We start from the raw sequence: 21,299 nt of genomic DNA, 5'->3' as shown, positions 1-21,299 counted from the left end.
ACACAAGATTCATCATTTCACAAGTTTTTTAATGTCAAACACAGTCTTTGAATGCTCCCAGAGGAAACCCACGTAGACACGAGGAGAACATGCAAACTCCACACAGAAAGGATCAGAACCCCTGCCTATTCTAAACAAATATCATCAGTGCTTAGAGACCAAAGAAAGCTATAGTCGAAAGCACTGGTGGTGTTGAAAAGTAATTACCCCCCTTAATGATTGCCTCAGTTATTGAATATGTCTGGTTAAACCGAATAACAAATATGTCACATAGGGAAGCTTGGTAAAAACACATTTTTTAAAAGTTTAATTGCTTTAAAAATAATAGTTACTGAAACCCAAATCACTTTCACATATGTTCATCTTTCATTACCTTCTTTACCTTTGCTTCTGTGGGGTTAGCGTTCCTTTACAATTTTCCAAATGAGTATTAATCAAATTACAAATGAGTTTTGATTTGTTATGCTCAATCCCTACCAGATATAGATGTAAAACACTATTTTCATTTTGCCTACACAGTACACAGAATAAACAACAACAGTGAAGCCAGTGTTTCTCCTCTGATGAATATTACATAGAGAGTAAATGACCAGTGTTAGAAAAAGGGACATCCTCAGAGCATGCCTTGCTTTTGTAACGCTGTGTGTATTTTCCATACAGATGGTGACGCCCACACACATAGGTGACGTGCATATCAACTGTGCCAAGTTGGCAAACCTACAGACCACATTTCTATAAAAGTTGGGACACTTTCTAAAATGCAATACAAACTAAAAACTGTCATTTGTTAAATTGCTTGAACATTTTACAGATATAAGTACAAAGAAATGTTTTTAATGTTTTTACTGACAAATCTATTGAATTTTGTAAATATAACACTATCACTTTTGTGTACTTTTGTAAATGCAACACACTTTATCCCATAAAGTTGGGATAAAAGAAAAAATTAGACATCATCATACATTAACATTATACAAGTAACACTGTTCTGGAAGGTTCCACAATTAGCAGTTTAACTGGTAACAGGTAATAAAAGGGGCATCTAACAAAAGCTCAGTCTTTGCAGCAAGGATGAGTTGTTTCACCACTTTGTGCCAAACTTCATAATAGAATTGTTAGTCAGTTTATTGTGCTTTTTTTCTGACATTTGCTTGTTTTTGTTTATTAGGAGTTTAGGGTTGTGTTTTACACTTATAAAACACTTTACAATATACTCGTTACAAGACATGTAGTTAAAGATTATACGTGATTCATCAGTTCAAGTTTATCATCATAGGTAATTTTGTATCTTCAATTCCTCTCACTTACACGCCTTTGACTGTGAAAGCAGAGCTCCCGGAGGAAACTCACAAAGAACTTGCGAACTATACAAAGAAAGGACCTGGGAATCAAACCCAGAACATTCTCACTGTCAGGTGACAGTGCTACCCACACAGCCACCGTGCCTCCCTTCTAAAATGTTACTCCGACTAATGAATCTCAGTTTAAATGCTAACTGCTTAAGTGCTTCGTCTGTTTGTTTGTTTATTAGGATTTTAATGTCATGTTTTACACTCTTTGGTTACATTCATGACAGGAATGGTTGTTACTCATTACATAAGATTCATCAGTTCACAAGGTTACATCAAACACAGTCATGGACAACTCAGTGTCTCCAATTCGCCTCACCTGCATGTCTTTAGACTGTGGGAGGAAACCGGAGCACCCGGAGGAAACCAACGCAGACACGAGGAGAACATGAAAACTCCACACAAAAAGGACCCGGACCGCCCCATCTAGGGATCGAACCCAGGACCTTCTTGCTGTGAGGCGACAGTGTTACTCACTTAGCCACTGTGCAGACCATGGCAGACCATGAACACATACAATACACTGATCAGGCATTACATTAGGACTATTTTCCTAATACTGTGTTGGTCCCCCATTTGCAGCCCCATACGCAACAAGCTGTGATGCTCTGTGTATTCTGACACCTTTCTATTAGAACCAGCATTAACTTCTTCAGCAATTTGAGCTACAGTAGCTCGTCTGTTGAATCGGACCACACGGGCCAGCCTTAGCCCCCCACGTGCATCAATAAGCCTTGGCCGCCCATGACCCTGTCACCGGTTTACCACTGTTCCTTCCTTGGACCACTTTTAATAGATACTGACCACTGCAGACTGGGAACACCCCACAAGAGGTGCAGTTTTGGAGATGCTCTGACCCAGTCATCTAGCCATCACAATTTGGCCCTTGTCAAACTTACTCAAATCCTTACACTCGCCCATTTTTCCTGCTTCTAACACATCGACTTTGAGGATAAAATGTTCACTTGCTGCCTAATATATCCCACCCAGTAACAGTTGCCGTGATGAAGAGATAATCAGTGTTATTCACTTCACCTCTCAGTGATGTTATGCCTTAATGTTATGTCTTGTCGGTGTATCTTAGTATGGGCAGTCAGGTGGCACAGCAGTCTAATCATTTCAGCCAAGTAGTAATAATCATATTTAGAGATCCTGCTATTTGTCGTCTTGTATTGATAAATACAGTTATCATAAAAAAAGCCTGTAATTTACTATGCATAATTACTATGCTTTTCATGCACAAAGGCCGTCACAAACTCTATTCTTCTCCCTGATGTTTCCTTTAGATCAGTACCTTTACCAAACTGGAAATATTTTGTTAAATCTCCAATTTAAAACATCTGAAACTGAGCAATCTGGCTGGCTTTGAAAGTGAAGGGCATCCACTTTCTTTCAGCATAATTGGCTGACATGTCGATGTTTTGGCTGTATGAGCTGTTGTTTGTTTGTTTATTAGGATTTTAACATCATGTTTTACACTTTGGTTACATTCATGACAGGAACGGTAGTTACTCGTTACACAAGATTCATCAGTTCACAAGGTTATATCAAACACAGTCATGGACAATTTAGTGTCTCCAATTCACCTCACCTGCATGTCTTTTGACTGTGGGAGGAAACCGGAGCACCCGGAGGAAACCCACGCAGACACGGGGAGAACATGCAAACTCCACATCAGCTGTTGTAAACACATCAGCCCTTATCAGCTGTTGTAAAACCAAATATTCCACCAACTTCACAAACATACTCGCAGCACTCGCTCACTGCTCACTGAAATAGCTCTTCTGAAAATGAAATTGCACAGTTTCCGCACATTTTTATGATTTATCTCTTTATTTTTATTATTATATACTGATATTGTGCAGGAACATCTTCAAATGAACACTTAGCCCTTGGGATTGCAAGATGGCCATGGACTCCAAGCGCACTGTCACTTCCACTGCTCTCTCCGTCTTTCCTCCATCTTGAAAGCAATTCTAAATGAAATTTATGGTAGCGTCGAGGTCCGCTTTTGACAGATGAAGCCGCCACTACAAAATAAAACCAGGCTTTGCTGGGGTGAATCTATATTAGCAGACACATAACAATTTACTCTTCACCTCTCATCCCTTCCCATACTTCTTTTCCACATGGAATAATACTTCTGTAATGTCAATAATGCACACGTTTTTCCACCAACCAAAAATATCCAGCCAACAGCACCCCGTGGGCAGCGTCCTGTGACCACTGATGAAGGTCTAGAAGATGACCAACTTAAACAGCAGCAATAGATGAGCGATCGTCTCTGACTTTACATCTACAAGGTGGACCAACTAGGTAGGAGTGTCTCATAGAGTGGACAGTGAGTGGACACTATTAAAAAAAACTCCAGCAGCGCTGCTGTGTCTGATCCACTCATACCAGCACAACACACACTAACACACCACCACCATGTCAGTGTCACTGCAGTGCTGAGAATGATCCACCACCTAAATAATACCTGCTCTGTGGTGGTCCTGTGGGGGTCCTGACCATTGAAGAACAATGCAATGTCAATAATGGCTTATATTGATCCTGATCCCATCATTTATGGTGAATGTGCTGGAATACACTTGCATACTTATCGCCATGTGCAAGTTTTTCTTAGTAGTGGTACAAAAAATAGCAGAGCTCTGTACAAATCTGAGAAGCCCCCAAGGTAATCAGATCTGCATAATTATAAAAAAGGAATTAGCTCAGCTTAAACTTGAAGCAACGCATGAAAATTAAACAGGTGGGTGCTCTTCTAACAGCAACAGCCACACTCAGAATGAACTAAAATGAGCAATGCTGTGCCATTTAATACCCCATAAATAATCCAATGCACTTAATCCTTTTATTGGAGCCCAAAGCCAAAACACTTGGTTCACACTTATGGATTGTGGTAGCCATATTGTAGATACAGTTCAAATTTGCTTTTAACATGGGTTTTAAGTATGAACATAACATGTACCGTAGCCATAACATGTTAAAACCACCTCCTTGTTTCTACACTCACAGTCTATTTTATCAGCTCCACTTACCATATAGAAGCACTTTGTAGTTCTACAATTACTGACTGTAGTCCATCAGTTTATCTGCATGCTTTGTTAGCCCCCTTTCATGCTGTTCTTCAATGGTCAGGACTCTCCCAGGGCCACTACAGAGTATGTATTATTTTGGATGGTGGATCATTCTTAGTGGAGTGTAAGTGTGTGTTGTGCTGGTACGAGTGGATCTGACTGAGAATAGTTCACCAACCAAAAACATCCAGCCAACATGGGCAGTGTCCCATGACCACTGATGAAGGTCTAGAAGATGACCAACTGCAGTGCTGAGAATGACCCACCACCAAATAATATCTGCTCTGTGGTGGTCCTGACCATTGAAGGACAAGGTGAAAGCAGGCTAAAAAAGCATGCAGAGAAACAGATGTAATACAGTCAGTAATTGTAAAACTACAAAGTGCTTAAGTAACTTAAGATTGAATGAAAAATTAGAAATAAATTGTGAATGTGGTTGCAAACGTTTTGTCCAGCATCAGTGCATAAAATAAAAAAAAACTAATAAAGTGAGTGAAAAATCTCACACTTTAAACTCTTGTCAAAATCTTTCTAATGGGAATATCTATAATATAATACTCACTGGCTTTATAGCTCTTTAAAAATTTTACAGAACCAACTAATACCAGCTTAATAATCTGTTTTACTATTCTAGAGTTTTGAGAGTCAATTAATTCGTCTCACTATAAAGATATTTAGAGAAATGTTCTTTTAAATTGTCTAATTTTAGGCTCCTCAACAGGAGGCTCATAACGTGGTGAATAGCTACACACAGCAGATAAGATTGAAAGTGATAGTGTAAATCATCACACTATCAGTTTCATTTTCAATCAGAAGCGAGCGCTTTCTGTCTGACTGTCTACATCCAAGTGGAATTAATGAGCCAGAAAATGAAGTATGCAAATATGAACATTCAGGGGCATTTTTTGAAGGGGTCACCACAAGGTAATGTATATGGCATATGAATGCACAAAAACGTCCAGGTAAGATAAAGTTTCGTAAATGTACAGTCTGAAGCAGTACCGTTTGACCATGGTACCAATACCACCTGAGGGCTTGATGGTTTTCCATCCTTGGCCTTTATGCACCGAGATTTCTCCCTGACTCCATGAAACTTTTCATGATGTTCTGAACTGTGGATGGTGAAAGATCTAAATTCTTTGCAATCCTGCACTGAGAAACATTGTCTTTGAACTGACTGGCAGTTTTCTAATGAAGTTTGGCACAAAGTGGTGAAACACAACTCATCCTTGCTTGCCAAGACCTCCCAGAACAATGCTATTTGTATAACCCTAGTCTTATTTTGCCTCTGTATCAACTTTTTTGTGTGTTGGAGGTGTCAGATTCTATTTTTTACATATATTTAAATATTGAAAACACTGAAAATGTTTTTGTGTATGTTTATAAGTTAATAAATTACAGTTTTAGTTTTATTGCACTTTTAGAAAGAGTCCCGACTTTTCTGGAAATGGGGTTTGTAGATGCATTCACTGACTTCTGAAGCTCAGTTAGCAGTACAGTTGTACTTCAGTTTAAAGGACTGCCAGACCTAAGCAGTTTGGCTAAAAATTCACTTTTACCTCACATCCTCGTAGAGCGGAAAGCTGAATTCTGGCCTACCTTCGGTCAATCTGAGATGGTTTTGAATCCTTTTTTAGATTTATGCTTTTCTTAGATGTGTTCCCCGACTTAGTGAACAGTTTATTAATATTAATAATTATTAATAAAGATGTGATCTATGTGATCTATACCTTAAAGCTCTTTCTGACAGTATTAGTGTGGTTATTATAAGATAAATAGAGTTTTACTTTATACTGAGACATGATCCAAAATATACACATCATTTCTGTAAAAATAAAAGAAATAAATACAAATAATGTTACACAGCCACGTGTTCAGCGTTTAACATGTAGTCAAGACTCTTGTGGTTTTAACGTTTAATACTTCTCTCCTTCAATAATATAAATGTATGAAAAACGTTTCTGTTGGGATTAGAATGGCACGGCTCTTTCTATGAATGAGTCTGTACACTGGTGAGTGCACATTGAGGGTGTGTAAGGGTTAGACTTAAATCTGCAGTTCAAATCCATGTTAGCTGTTGTAAATGTATTTAAAAGAAAAGAAATGTATTTCTTTTGATCTGGTACAATAACAGCAAGGGGTAAAAACACCTGAAAAATGCAATCTGAGCTGATAAAACACAAAAATATTTTAAGGGCTGACAATGTTTTCATTGCACCGTATCTGAAGTCGATGACTCACATCTCACATTTAAAGGGCAGTGAGAATCATCGATTGTATTATCTTGGAGGGTAATTAAATAAGAAACGTTCAACTTTAGAGCTCTTTAACTATGCATATTGCAAATTCTGTGATTAATGTTTAATCTGGTCTCCCTTGAGTAAATACGCTTCATTTTCCTGTCCACCTAAATGACTGGCTAGACCAGCAGCTGACCTTCTGAGGTGGATGGTTTGACCGCCTGGGGTCTGCCACAGTAATGAGCATGGCCTTGAGCCAATTAAAATCGACAGAGATCCCAGAGAAGCACTAAGCACCTATCAGAATGTGGTTTTTGGCTAATTGGCTGTTGGGGCTGAACAGTGGCTAAAGGTGAAGATGCCAATCAAACTCCCAAGTGCAGTTCATGTTTACCCTCGACATTATATTGGATAAACTACTGCAGTGGTTCACACATTTTAACAAGCTTGAGTACCAAAACCTTACTCATATGTGCCTTTTTTATTGTACTGTACCCTACAATATACACCCAAATTCAGAACAGTCCAGAACTGTACCTCCTGTACAAAATGTGTTATTGTCCAAGGTGTAGAAGGAGTTCGCCGAAGGAAAGGCTGTAATGGCATTCTTTACCAGACGCTAAGAGCATATGCGCTGGTAACTGTAATTAATAGGACACTAGCAATAACAGAAGGCATTTCCATTAGCCCTTTTGCAGTTGTGGTCTTTGATGTTTTTCCCCACAGTATCTCTTTAATAAAATCTATTGCTGTTGGGTTTTATATACTGCTTGTTTTGTCTCGCTCCAGTGCCTGTTCTGTGATGACTCCATCTGACCAACCAATGGTGTGCACCAATTCTTGCTGCAACCATACAGCCCACTTCGTTAGGTTTGGTCCTTGGTCAAGAAGGCTGACTAAATTTAGCACTGGAACTTAGATACAGTGCAGATCAGTTGGCAGTTGAAACAACCACTGAATGTGGGATCACAGATTTAAAAGTGCACTGTATTATGTGGTACCATGCAATGGAAATGGGCCAATAGGCACAAATCAAAAAGATGCTGCCTTTAAGTTTTTAGAACCAGTGAAGAACAAGAATTATGTGGCAGTGGCCGTGGTAGCTCAGCAGTTAAGGCCCTGGACTAGTGATCATAGAGTTGCTGGTTGAAGCCCCACCACTGAAGATGCTACTGTTAGGTCCCAGAGCAAGGCCCTTATCCTACAATTGGTCAAACTGTATTCTGTCATAATTGTAAGTCGCTTTAGATAAAAGTGTCCGATAAATGCCACAAATGTAAATGTGCTTCTTATTCTGAAGGAAAAGTTTTGTGAAGTAACTTGGCTACGCATATCTGGTAAATGTCATGCTAAAAAAGTATAATTAAATGTCTTCCAACTTTGGACTGGAAAATCCTAACCCAAACCCCATCTACCACCTCTTGAATAAATGTTTGTTTGTTTATTTGGATTTTAACGTCATGTTTTACACTTTGGTTACATTCATGACAAAAATGGTAGTTACTCATTACACAAGGTTAATCAGTTCACAAGTTTATATCAAACACAGTCCTGGACAATTTTGTATCTCCAATTCACCTTACTTGCACGTCTCGACTGTGGGAGGAAACCGGAGCTCCTGGAGAAAACCCACGCAGACACGAGGAGAACATGAAAACTCCACACAGAAGGGACCCGGACCGCCCCACCTGGGGATCGAACCCAGGACCTTCTTGCTGTGAGGCGACAGTGCTACCCACCGAGCCACCGTGCTGCCCTCTTGCATAAATAACAAAACTAAATGTGTGGGGGCCTTTTTAATTATCATCATTTAAATATTAAAATCTGTATTTATTTATAATGATTTATGGTTAATAAAACGTATGTTTTAAGCATTGTAAGCCCACATAAAACCCTCATACTATGCTTCCAAAGTGATTCTAACACTTCTTCAATGTCTTCAGTGCCATCTAGTGTTTCCACCAGAATAATGCAATATATATATGTATGTCAGTTGAGAGGCGTCCTCAGTCAGCGGTGAAGGGTCAAATCAGTATAGAGGACGCAATCAGGGTAATTGGACATGACTAGACTGGGGGATAAAAATTGGGGGGATAAAAATTGGGGGGAAAAGAGGGGAAAAAATATTTAATTAAAAAACAAAAAAACATTTTAAACTCAATGCTACTCCCAGAACCAATTAAGTTTCAAGGTATTTTTGCCCGTAAGAATGTATGGGAAACCTGCTAATGGTCCCATGGAACTGCATATATTTTAGGCTTAATAATGTGGTTGTTTTTGACACTTATACACTGAAAATAACATAAATATAATATAAAAAACAACAAGATTCAAACATTTTTAGTTTAGGGGACGTTGTTTAGAATGAGATATGTGAATAGAAATTAAAAAACTGATGTTCACACTAAGCCTGTACTTGTTTGGCTGCTGTGTGAGCACAAATAGCTTACATTTCATTTTTAGACAATACACAGAAGAACAAGTTCAGTGTTTATATTGTTTTGCATCACTATTTTTATACTTCTAGTTTGTCAATGCATAGCCCATTAGATAAAGTAAGTCATGTTTGAGAATCCCTGTTCCATAACTATAAACAATAATAATAATGATGATAATGTGAGACAAGTAACGAGCATTTTACAAAGCCACGGTTCATGTACAAAATGAATAGAATCTAATCAAGAGTTGTGATAAGTATGTGAAAGTAGGTTTTGAGCTGGGCTTTAAAGCTAGAAAGAGAAGTACATGAGCAAACAGTTGAAAGTAAAAAGTTCCAAAAAGGGAGGGCAGCAACACACTGTGACCTGCCACCCACTGACAGCCTGAACCTTGTGAACCTAGGGACAACAAGATGTGAATTCGAGGACATTTATTCGCACTATGAGACATGAATGGAACAAGAAATGTAAATCACATGGCTGAGTGATAGCAGAGCATTAAAAATACAGTATTTTTGCTTTAAACCAAACCAAACAAAACCAGATCAATTCCATCACCACTTCAACATGTTGATCGCTGCTAGAGCACATTTCTATGCAGGAGAATCAGTTATGGTTCTGTATTAGAAAGTCCAGTTCTGTGTTACTTGAACTGGACACTTGAAAAACAGTGATGGAAAGATGTTCATCGGAGAATCCTGTCATCTACATAACACTGCAGCTCTACTGAAATAAACATTTAGCAATAGACTGATACTCCTGCACTGCATGTCAGGTCATTCCCATCAGCGGTGGTAAGACTGTACCACGAGTCCCAACGCTGTCTGGACAGCACGATGCACTAAATAACTTCTCGAGGATTTGCTACAAGGCAAAGCATTATGTAATTCTCACATATAAATATTAACCCAAACACAAACTGAACACTTCTCGCATTATTATTAATTATTATTATTATTATGCAAATGCCTTATCTTTACTGTACATTTCTATAATTCTATGCTGCAGTAATCACGTAAAACTGCACTTATTTGTGGAATCAATAAGTCCATCAGTATCTGTCTGTTTATCTTCTCAAAAATACAACCAACTGACAAATCAGACACCTGCTGGTTTATGATGCCACACTGGATCTAGTCCTGCTGAATGATACAGAAAGTGTTGCCAACAGTCTCCACTCTTTTGTTCATAAATGGTCTGGAAAAATAACTTTAATCTAATATTTAAATTAGCCAAACATGGCTCAAAACACGACCATACTTGGCACCATTTTATTGCTCTTTTCACTAAAAGGTGAGAAAATCTCCAGTCAGTCAATTTTCATCACATTGCCAGCTAATGTTTAACATTCAGCAGTTTGTGTCTAATCTGGATAATCACCGTCACAGCACACTGCCTGCCACGTTCTACTTGTGAACAGTGCCAACTAAGCTGAACTGCAGATGACTCAAATGCGCCTTGCCAGACTCCCACGTATTTTTGCCATGCCACGTCTCTTTATTTGGCTTTCCAGCAAAACTTAAGTCATAATTTTCCAACTATGAGAAGATCTGGGCTGTAGTCATGAGCAAGACAACAAGTCATTTTAAAGGAAAATCAGAGGCAAACATGCATTTCCAGTATAGACTATATGGCCAAATGTATTTGGACACCTGACCATGAGCTTGTTGGACATACCATGTAAAAAAAAACCCAAAACAAATAGTATTAAAATTGAGTGAACTTTACTGTAAGTGACCTTTTCAGCTATTACAACAGCCATAACAACTCTTCCGAAAAGGCTCCTCATAAGACTAAAATATATCTGGGGGACTTTGAGCCCATTTAGTCAAAAGAGCATTTGTATGGCTTGGCACTGATGTTGGTCAAAAAAGCCTTAATTGAGGTTCCAGTTCATTCCAAAGTTGTTTACTTGGGCTGTTTGCTTGTTTGTTTATTTATTAGGATTTTAACACCATGTTTTACACTTTGGTTACATTCATGACAGGAAACGGTAGTTACTCATTACACAAGGTTCATCAGTACACAAGGTTATATCAAACACAGTCATGGACAATTTTGTATCTCCAATTCACCTCACTTGCATGTCTTTGGACTGTGGGTGGAAACCGGAGCACCCGGAGGAAACCCACACAGACACGGGGAGAACATGCAAACTCCACACAGAAGGGACCCGGACTGCCCCACCTGGAGTTCGAACCTAGGACCTTCTTGCTGTGAGGCGACAGTGCTACCCACTTAGCCACTGTGCCGCCCTTACTTGGGCTGAGGTCTTGGCTCTGCACAGGCCACTGGAGTTTCCGTAAACCAAGCTTTCCGTCATGTCTTTGTAGACCCTGCTTTGTGCACAGTGACACAGTCATAAGGGCTTTCCAAAAACTGTTGCTACAAGGTTGGAAGCACATTTCCTTTATATAATTGATTTGTTACACCTGTTAACCATTGCTGTGGCTGAAACACATTAATTAAAAATGAAAAGGGGGGAACAAATACTTCTATTTATATAGTGTACTGTACATACAGTTATATGCAAAAAATGGAGGATAAAGAGAGGAAGAAAAGAAATGAGGCGTGTGGGCAGTTTAGAACAGACTAAAACACTATATAGTCTGTTTGTCGAGCCACGGATGTTGCAAACAACAGCATTACAAACGCAATAACAAGCCACATATGCAAGGACATGATTCCTCTATACTCTATAGACTGTTGAGAAAGAAGCTTTCAGAGCAATAAATTAAAACACTGCATTCCAGGTATTTCAGGTCAGTTGCTAAACCAATGTTATAAGTGAACTGAAAGCGGAGATATTTAAAGTCGTCCACTTTTCTACAGTACAATAGACCTGTGGTCAAGTTGTACAGTGGAGTTTGCAAACATGGTTTTTTTTGTTAAAGGGAGAGCTAAGGGTAATTGTACAATACTTTAATATTAAATAAACAACAAAAATTTTATATATATATATATATTGCACTTGTTTCACGCGTACTGATTCCATCACATATTGTGTCATTTTGAGGGGCTAAGCAAAGCTTAAAGTACTCAAAACCTTCATTCTATACATTGTCAAATTAAAACTTTTTATATTCTATGTACCTATGGCAGTACAATAAGCCACAGACATATAAAAAGTCCCAGTCATACAAAAAATAAAAAAATAATAATAAAAAAATAATAATAAAAAAATTATAATAAAAAAATAAAAAATTAAAAACATACCGTGATATACCGTGAAACCGTCAGTATCTTAAAAAATGACCGTATTTTTGGTCATACCGCCCAGCCCTAGTGCCTTGGGAATAAGAATATGTCCAAACTGGATATAAATGAGGAAACTAAAATAAACAAGTAAGTAACATTTTGTTGCATCAAGCATGTTAGTTTATGTGTTTTAGGAAAAAAAAAATAATTAAAAGAAAATAAAATGAGGGAAATTATAGAATTTGATTAAAATTTAATTTTAATTTGTTAGTTTGTTTTGCCTAACTGCAGCACAAAGTACATCACACTTACTTTAATCTTTAACCTGACCTGACACATTATCTCAACCCTGATGCAAAAGCTGTAGTTAAAACAAGTCCTGTATCAGCTAAATATGCTGCCAGTGGGTAAATCAGAGAGGAAAGCAGAAGAAAACAACTAGCATTTATAAAGAACTGGTACATAGGAGACCTCCAACAGGTCACTAGAAAAAAAAACAATGGAAACTATGCTACCATTTAAAAAATATGACACAGCTGACACTTAAATATGGAACCCACAGGATTAGTAAACACAAAACCATGAGGGTTTTTGTGCAGACACAGTGTTTCATGCTAGACAATTAACTGACAGGCAGTTCGGCTATGAATTTGTTGTTATAACCAAACTAGTTGCACTGTCCTGCTTAGGGACCCAACAGTAGTGGTGGTGATGGTGGGGCTTAAACTAGTCAGGGTACTAGTCCAATGGCCTAACCACAATTAAACAATATACCCAGTAAGATTTCACAATAATTCTAGGAATAAGAACAGTATAGATGTATGACCAATTATATAAACTCATAAATGTTCATAACATATAAAATAATATACGCTTACATAAGCATACCATAATAAACAACATTCTAGATACCATTTACCTAAACCAAAAACAATGCTGTCAGAGTTACGGCCCATGATTGTTAATATTTTAACAATGCTGGTTACGACATCTGACCCAATAGTTGCATTGTTATTTCCTATATCGCTATTACCTTCCTCCTGTCCCAACTTTTTTGAGTGTGACACAGGCATCGAGTTCTAAATTTGCTTATATTTATAAATTAGAATTAAACTGGTCAGCCATCACTTTAAAATTCAATTCTTTGTATGTTTGTCAGAGGTCCTGGGTTCGATCCCCAGGCGGGGCGGACCGGGTCCTTTCTGTGTGGAGTTTGCATGTTCTCCCCGTGTCCGCGTGGGTCTTCTCTGGGAGCCCCGGTTTCCTCCCACAGTCCAAAAACATGCAGTAAGGTTAATTAGAGACACTGAACTGCCCTACAGGTGAATGGGTGCGTGTGTGTGTGTATGTGTGTCTGCCCTGTGATGGACTGGTGCCCTGTCCAGGGTGTAACTGTGTGCCTTGCGCCCATTGAAAAGCTGGGATAGGCTCCAGCACCCCTCGTGACCATGATTGAATAAGCAGTTAAGTGAGTGAGTGAGTGAGTGAGTGAGTGAGTGAGTGAGTGAGTGAGTGTTTTTCAGTTAAAAGTTCAGAAGAATCAACAAATCACAGATTCTTGTTTTTCGGCATTTTACATGTCCAAACTTTTTCTGGAAATAGAGGTCTATTGGAAAATAGCAAAACAATAAATTTGACCAGGATTATTTAAACCTTTCCAAACAAACAAAAACCCAGTCAGATAACGTATCCATAGATACAGCCGATTACCTGCTAGACTCGGCTGTAATGTGGGCTTGGCTTGTTTGCTAAATACAGAAACTTTATTCTATTGTGTCACTTGCAAGTATGAGGAACTTTGTATCTCACTCCCTTTATAGCAAGAGGTTCTTTCTCTCACACACACACACACACACACACACACAATGGAATTTCCTTTTTCTGACAATAAACTGAGACACTAAGGACACCAGTATGTTGTGGTGTTAAATGGCTCAATACACAAACATAAACAGAAAAACTGCTCTTACTGAAGAGCTTTTGAATGTTGCAAAGACATAGACTGCCTCCTTTACTTCAATGATCAACATTAAGTGCTGTTATTGATGTAAAAGCATCTGGGAAGCACTTGCCGACCAAAGCAATGTCCATACAAGAGCTGTTTTTCATCAATAAGGTTTTCACTAGTGAGCAGTCGTACCATGTGTAACGTGAAGTATCTGATGTGTCCAAATGGTGGAAAGCATACCAGCACTGAACTTCTCTCTTGTCTGAAGTCATGAATAATGATTCACAAATGTGTGATAAGACTTGGGCAAACATTTTCCTGCTTCAACAGCAACAGTTTGAAATGTATATTTAAATGTTATAATTCTATTTGATCCATTTCATCATCAAAACTCATATTTCTCTTATGTCAACAAGATTAAAACCCTAAAATTTAGAAAACTCAATTCAAAACCAGCTCAAAGCCATGAAGATACTTTTAGGACGCTTGTAAGAGTACATTTTCATTCAATTATTAGTTTTATACCTTTTCCTTAACAGTTTTCTTGTGTCCACCGCTGCAGATCCCCACCCTGAACTGGGAGAGCTGCAACTCCAACACTCCCCATCCAACACGCACACACCAACCGCTTCTTTTTACTTGCCAGGAACAGGGTCTTACAGAGAGCAGTATCTTGTATGGAAAGTCACACACTGCTAGCCTTAAATCAACCAACCCTTATGTAGATGCCTCAACTAGCCAGCAAATGTCACAATTGCAGCAGCAACAGTTGGAAAGTCAATGTCTATTTGAACTTGTAATGAGGTAAAAAATTTGACACATACAGGGGTTGGACAAAATAACTGAAACACCTGGTTTTAGACCACAATAATTTATTAGTATGGTGTAGGGCCTCCTTTTGCGGCCAATACAGCGTCAATTCGTCTTGGAAATGACATATACAAGTCCTGCACAGTGGTCAGAGGGATTTTAAGCCATTGTTCTTGCAGGATAGTGGCCAGGTCACTACGTGATGCTGGTGGAGGAAAACGTTTCCTGACTCGCTTCTCCAAAACACCCCAAAGTGGCTCAATAATATTTAGATCTGGTGACTGTGCAGGCCATGGGAGATGTTCAACTTCACTTTCATGTTCATCAAACCAATCTTTCACCAGTCTTGCTGTGTGTATTGGTGCATCGTCATCCTGATACACGGCGCCGCCATTGGATGCACATGGTCCTCAAGAATGGTTCGGTAGTCCTTGGCAGTGACGCGCCCATCTATCACAAGTATTGGGCCAAGGGAATGCCATGATATGGCAGCCCAAACCATCACTGATCCACCCCATGCTTCACTCTGGGCATGCAACAGTCTGGGTGGTACGCTTCTTTGGGGCTTCTCCACACCGTAACTCTCCCGGATGTGGGGAAAACAGTAAAGGTGGACTCATCAGAGAACAATACATGTTTCACATTGTCCACAGCCCAAGATTTGCGCTCCTTGCACCATTAAAAACCGACATTTGGCATTGGCACGAGTGACCAAAGGTTTGGCTATAGCATCCCGGCCGTGTATATTGACCCTGTGGAGCTCCCGACGGACAGTTCTGGTGGAAACAGGAGAGTTGAGGTGCACATTTAATTCTGCCGTGATTTGGGCAGCCGTGGTTTTATGTTTTTTGGAACATCCCTTTCAGACAGCTTCCTCTTGCGTCCACAGTTAATCCTGTTGGATGTGGTTTGTCCTTCTTGGTGGTATGCTGACATTACCCTGGATACCGTGGCTCTTGATACATCACAAAGACTTGCTGTCTTGGTCACAGATGCGCCAGCAAGACGTGCACCAACAATTTGTCCTCTTTTGAACTCTGGTATGTCACCCATAATGTTGTGTGCATTGCAATATTTTGAGCAAAACTGTGCTCTTACCCTGCTAATTGAACCTTCACACTCTGCTCTTACTGGTGCAATGTGCAATTAATGAAGATTGGCCACCAGACTGGTCCAATTTAGCCATGAAACCTCCCACACTAAAATGACAGGTGTTTCAGTTATTTTGTCCAACCCCTGTATGTAGCCAGTATTATTGCAGAAATTAAGGATTTAACATTCTGGATTTAGCATTGAACAGTTTATGAAATAACTTTTAACTAAGCATTAAAAGAATAAGCAAAAACAGCTTTAATGTGGACATCAAATGCACAACGCTATTTCTGAAAACATGACATGTTAATGTTGTCAGAGATTTTTTTTGTTCTGTTCTTAATGCTTGTTTGCAAATGGTAGTTGCACAGCTCTGGGTTTTATCTGGGTTGTGGGAATGGGGATCATTGGGATTATGACTGTTGCTGCTTTTAGATACAGCAAACTGAGTAACAGCTGTTTATCTTTCTTACCTGTCTCACTATTAACCAGACTTTGCGATGTAAAAACACTGTGGCTCCACCAACTTCCAACTTTCAGCATATCAGATCAGTTATATTACTATAATATGGCCATGCTTCACAGTTCAAGTAGCAGTGTGACATTTGGCATCAGAATTAGGTGAATGTGTCAGAGGTGCCTTTTTTAGTGTATATAATAATGAGCAAGCAAATTCAATAGATAAATCTCAAGAGTTAATGGAGACACAAAGTAGAGGTCTTTAAATAACAGTCTCAAAACCAATTCTTAGTTAGGTAAACAAGGCAAAACACTCGGCATGGGCTAAGACAGAGAAACATTTCGCAGTAAATGATAAACTGATAGAAAAGTTGAGTCTGAGATTCATTGCAGGAAGAGTAGGTTTATTTAAGGAGAAGAACAGGAAAGACGTTGATACTTCCGTGTATAAATACAACAGTGAAGAATGGTGATGTGAATATTGTGATGTTGTGTCTACTCTTGAGTTGGGCACCTGTAGAAGTTCTGTTATGCCCTCTGGTTTGGATGTTTGTGGAGATGAATATATACAGGTCCTTCTAAAAAAATTAGCATATTGTGATAAAGTTCATTATTTTCCATAATGTAATGATAAAAATTAAACTTTCATATATTTTAGATTCATTGCACACCAACTGAAATATTTCAGGTCTTTTATTGTTTTAATACTGATGATTTTGGCATACAGCTCATGAAAACCCAAAATTCCTATCTCAAAAAATTAGCATATTTCATCCGACCAATAAAAGAAAAGTGTTTTTAATACAAAAAAAGTCAACCTTCAAATAATTGTGTTCAGTTATGCACTCAATACTTGGTCGGGAATCCTTTTGCAGAAATGACTGCTTCAATGCGGCGTGGCATGGAGGCAATCAGCCTGTGGCACTGCTGAGGTGTTATGGAGGCCCAGGATGCTTCGATAGCGGCCTTAAGCTCATCCAGAGTGTTGGGTCTTGTGTCTCTCAACTTTCTCTTCACAATATCCCACAGATTCTCTATGGGGTTCAGGTCAGGAGAGTTGGCAGGCCAATTGAGCACAGTAATACCATGGTCAGTAAACCATTCACCAGTGGTTTTGGCACTGTGAGCAGGTGCCAGGTCGTGCTGAAAAATGAAATCTTCATCTCCATAAAGCTTTTCAGCAGATGGAAGCATGAAGTGCTCCAAAATCTCCTGATAGCTAGCTGCATTGACCCTGCCCTTGATAAAACACAGTGGACCAACACCAGCAGCTGACATGGCACCCCAGACCATCACTGACTGTGGGTACTTGACACTGGACTTCAGGCATTTTGGCATTTCCTTCTCCCCAGTCTTCCTCCAGACTCTGGCACCTTGATTTCCGAATGACATGCAAAATTTGCTTTCATCCGAAAACAGTACTTTGGACCACTGAGCAACAGTCCAGTGCTGCTGTTTCTGGTTCAAAAGTGGCTTGACCTGGGGAATGCGGTAGCCCATTTCCTGCACACGCCTGTGCACGGTGGCTCTGGATGTTTCTACTCCAGACTCAGTCCACTGCTTCCGCAGGTCCCCCAAGGTCTGGAATCGGCCCTTCTCCACAATCTTCCTCAGGGTCCGGTCACCTCTTCTCGTTGTGCAGCGTTTTCTGCCACACTTTTTCCTCTTCACAGACTTCCCACTGAGGTGCCTTGATACAGCACTCTGGGAACAGCCTATTCGTTCAGAAATTTCTTTCTGTGTCTTACCCTCTTGAGGGTGTCAATGATGGCCTTCTGGACAGCAGTCAGGTCGGCAGTCTTACCCATGATTGCAGTTTTGAGTAATGAACCAGGCTGGGAGTTTTTAAAAGCCTCAGGAATCTTTTGCAGGTGTTTAGAGTTAATTCGTTGATTCAGATGATTAGGTTAATAGCTCGTTTAGAGAACCTTTTCATGATATGCTAATTTTTTAAGATAGGAATTTTGGGTTTTCATGAGCTGTATGCCAAAATCATCAGTATTAAAACAATAAAAGACCTGAAATATTTCAGTTGGTGTGCAATGAATCTAAAATATATGAAAGTTTAATTTTTATCATTACATTATGGAAAATAATGAACTTTATCACAATATGCAAATTTTTTGAGAAGGACCTGTACTACAGTAGGAATATGATTCAAAACACACCAAGCTGTAGAACAAGTTTACATCAGTTTATGGGGGCAAAGTAAATAACACCACACTTGGGCGGGGCAGTTGTAAAATATGCTAGCCCACCAGTGCGCTGCTATCAGCCAGACGGGTGCCTACACAGACACACGATTGGCTGTTTGTCTGTAAAGGGCAGGACAATGGCTGGACAGGGAATCCTCTTAACTGCTGCAATTGTGGCCTCTGCTGTCTGCTCGATGGCACCCGAACAATGAGACAGAGGTGTGTTGGGGGAGTGGGTAAGTACTGCACAAGTGTTGGAGGGGGGGTCAGAAGTAGAGGTCTACAGCAGATTGGTAGAAAATTGGGAGAAAATGCATAAAATAGAAAAAAAAGAGAGAGAAATCCAAGCATTTTGTAATATCATTATATGCTCTTTGGAATATTGGACCATCAGATGCTCTTGGACAACATGGACCATCAGATGGACTTGTTAAGTTAATGCCAGCTCGAGTACATACTGTCATTGATGCAAAAAAAGCCCTAATACTAAGAAATTATAAAATGTATGTAGATTTTGTACAGGTTAAAGTATTCACTGAATTTGAAGTATAATAAAAAACGTACCATTTTTCACTAGTGGTCTCAGACTTTGGCCCAATGTATTTGAAGACAATATTTTATTCAAATATCTTTTTGTTAAGATTAAAAATAATAACTATAAAGTAGCAATATGCACTGGATGTTTATTTAAAAATCATTTGGTTGAATTGGATGTTTTTCCTCAACTAGAGCCAAATAAAAATGAACTGTTTTCCAACATGAGTCATCATGAACTGAAAGCAAAGCTTATAGGTGCATGAATATGAATATGAAACTGAACTTGCCTGATTGGGATCATCATAATAAAGTCCGATAGAGGAGAGTGGAGGAGAAATACTGCAGCTCTCAGTGAATGCAGCTCCACTTTCTTTATAAGATCCTTTCTTCAATTTATAAGCCACTGTGATCTTTTTTACAGGAGGAGATCCGGTCCTAACCACCACATCCGAGAGTAATCCAGTATAAAACACAAATCCAACCACAGTCAGGATCAGACAGATCACCAACACCAGGATCAGCGGTACAATAACAAAGTCCGACATGTCGCTGTCGCTAATGTTTGAAAGCAAACACGGGATATTAAACTACTATAATGTTATTACAGTATTAATTCTTTATAGTTCCTCTAATATACTGATGAACACGATTCAGCTTACACGCAGCGAGCTTCGAAACGCTCTTATGTTTACGCTCCTGGTGATTTAGACCATAAAAAACACACAAATAAGCTCGAGTCCCAATTTAGTGTTTTTAAGTATTTAGTGCACTAGCTAGTGTGAATAAAGGGTTATTTTTAAGACCTGTGTAGTGCACTTGTGAAGGAAGAACTAGTGTATTTATAAAGCACCATCTACCGACCCAGCTGATACTCACGCGTCATGACTTCCTGGTTATACCATGTTTCAGTTTGATAGGGGTGTTAAACTTTATAGTGGAGCTTAGTTCTAAATGTTTTTTTAATTTTACTTTTTATTAGTTTAAACTTTTAGAATGTTAGTTTGTAGTATTGTAAAAAAAATAAAATTATATATATATATATATATATATATAATTTTTTATTATGTATGAATACTCTAAATAAGGCAATGTCAGTGTTATAGCTTCATTCATTTATATTAGTTTTAATTTTTAGGATTTCTTATTTAGTGTTTAATGTTCAGTAATATTGTTCTTTAAATAAACCTGAGTTAATAGTTTTTTATATCATTTTTACATTAAATTTTTTTTTTTTTTTTTTCTTTATGCACTTTCTCCCCTTTTTAGTGCGTCCAATTACCCGATTGCGTCATGCTTCCTCTCCACCAATGCCAATCCCTGCTTTGATTGAGGAGACCGAAGCTAACCCATGCCCCCTACGACACGTGGGCAGCATGCCGTATGCATCTTATCACCTACACTTTGATGAGTGCAGTGCAGCTCAGCACCAGTCATGAGAGAGAGACCCCATCCGGCTTATTCCCGCCCATCTGAACAACAGGCCAATCGTTGTTCATGTGGCCGCTCAGCCTTAGCCTGCAGGCAGAGCTGAGATTCGATACGATGCATTGGAGATCCCAGCTCTGGTTCCAGCGTGTGTTTTTACCGCTGCACCACCTGAGCGGCCCCATTTTACAATTAAATTGTAATTTAGATAAACTTTTATAGTTCTTATTAAGTTCTTAATAATTTAGCTTAATACAGTTTTAATTATTTTACTTCTGGGGCAGCATGGTGTCACACTGGTGTAGTAGGTGCCACACAGCAACACAGGTTTAGTTTAAATTGGAATAGGTGGATTGGTCACTCTAAATTGGCCCTAGGTGAACGTGTAACTGTGTGGTACTCTGCGAGGAACTGGCACCCAGTTCATCCAGTGTTTTCAGGTGGTAAACCTGGCTAGGATGAAGCAGTTATTAAAAATATGTGGGGGGTTTTATTAAAGCAATTTCAGTATTTCATAATTGGTTAAAA

General features: G+C 39.0%; 1 protein-coding gene across 1 annotated transcript in view; it reads right to left on the bottom strand.

Moving 5' to 3' along the window:
* Window positions 1–20,050, bottom strand: part of tex264a (testis expressed 264, ER-phagy receptor a) — an 88,181-nt gene extending 68,131 nt beyond the window's left edge. Inside the window, exon 1 of the mRNA XM_062996976.1 lies at window positions 19,634–20,050. Within this exon, the coding sequence (XP_062853046.1) occupies window positions 19,634–19,891 (258 nt within the window). The 5' untranslated portion in view covers window positions 19,892–20,050. The remainder of the gene's footprint in view (window positions 1–19,633) is intronic.
* Between the last annotated feature and the right edge of the window lie 1,249 nt (window positions 20,051–21,299).

Source organism: Trichomycterus rosablanca, chromosome 6 (genome assembly GCF_030014385.1).
Source record: "Trichomycterus rosablanca isolate fTriRos1 chromosome 6, fTriRos1.hap1, whole genome shotgun sequence".
NCBI lineage: Eukaryota > Metazoa > Chordata > Actinopteri > Siluriformes > Trichomycteridae > Trichomycterus > Trichomycterus rosablanca.
Note: the sequence above shows the minus strand (reverse complement) of the source record. Positions and strands in the feature narration are given on the sequence as shown.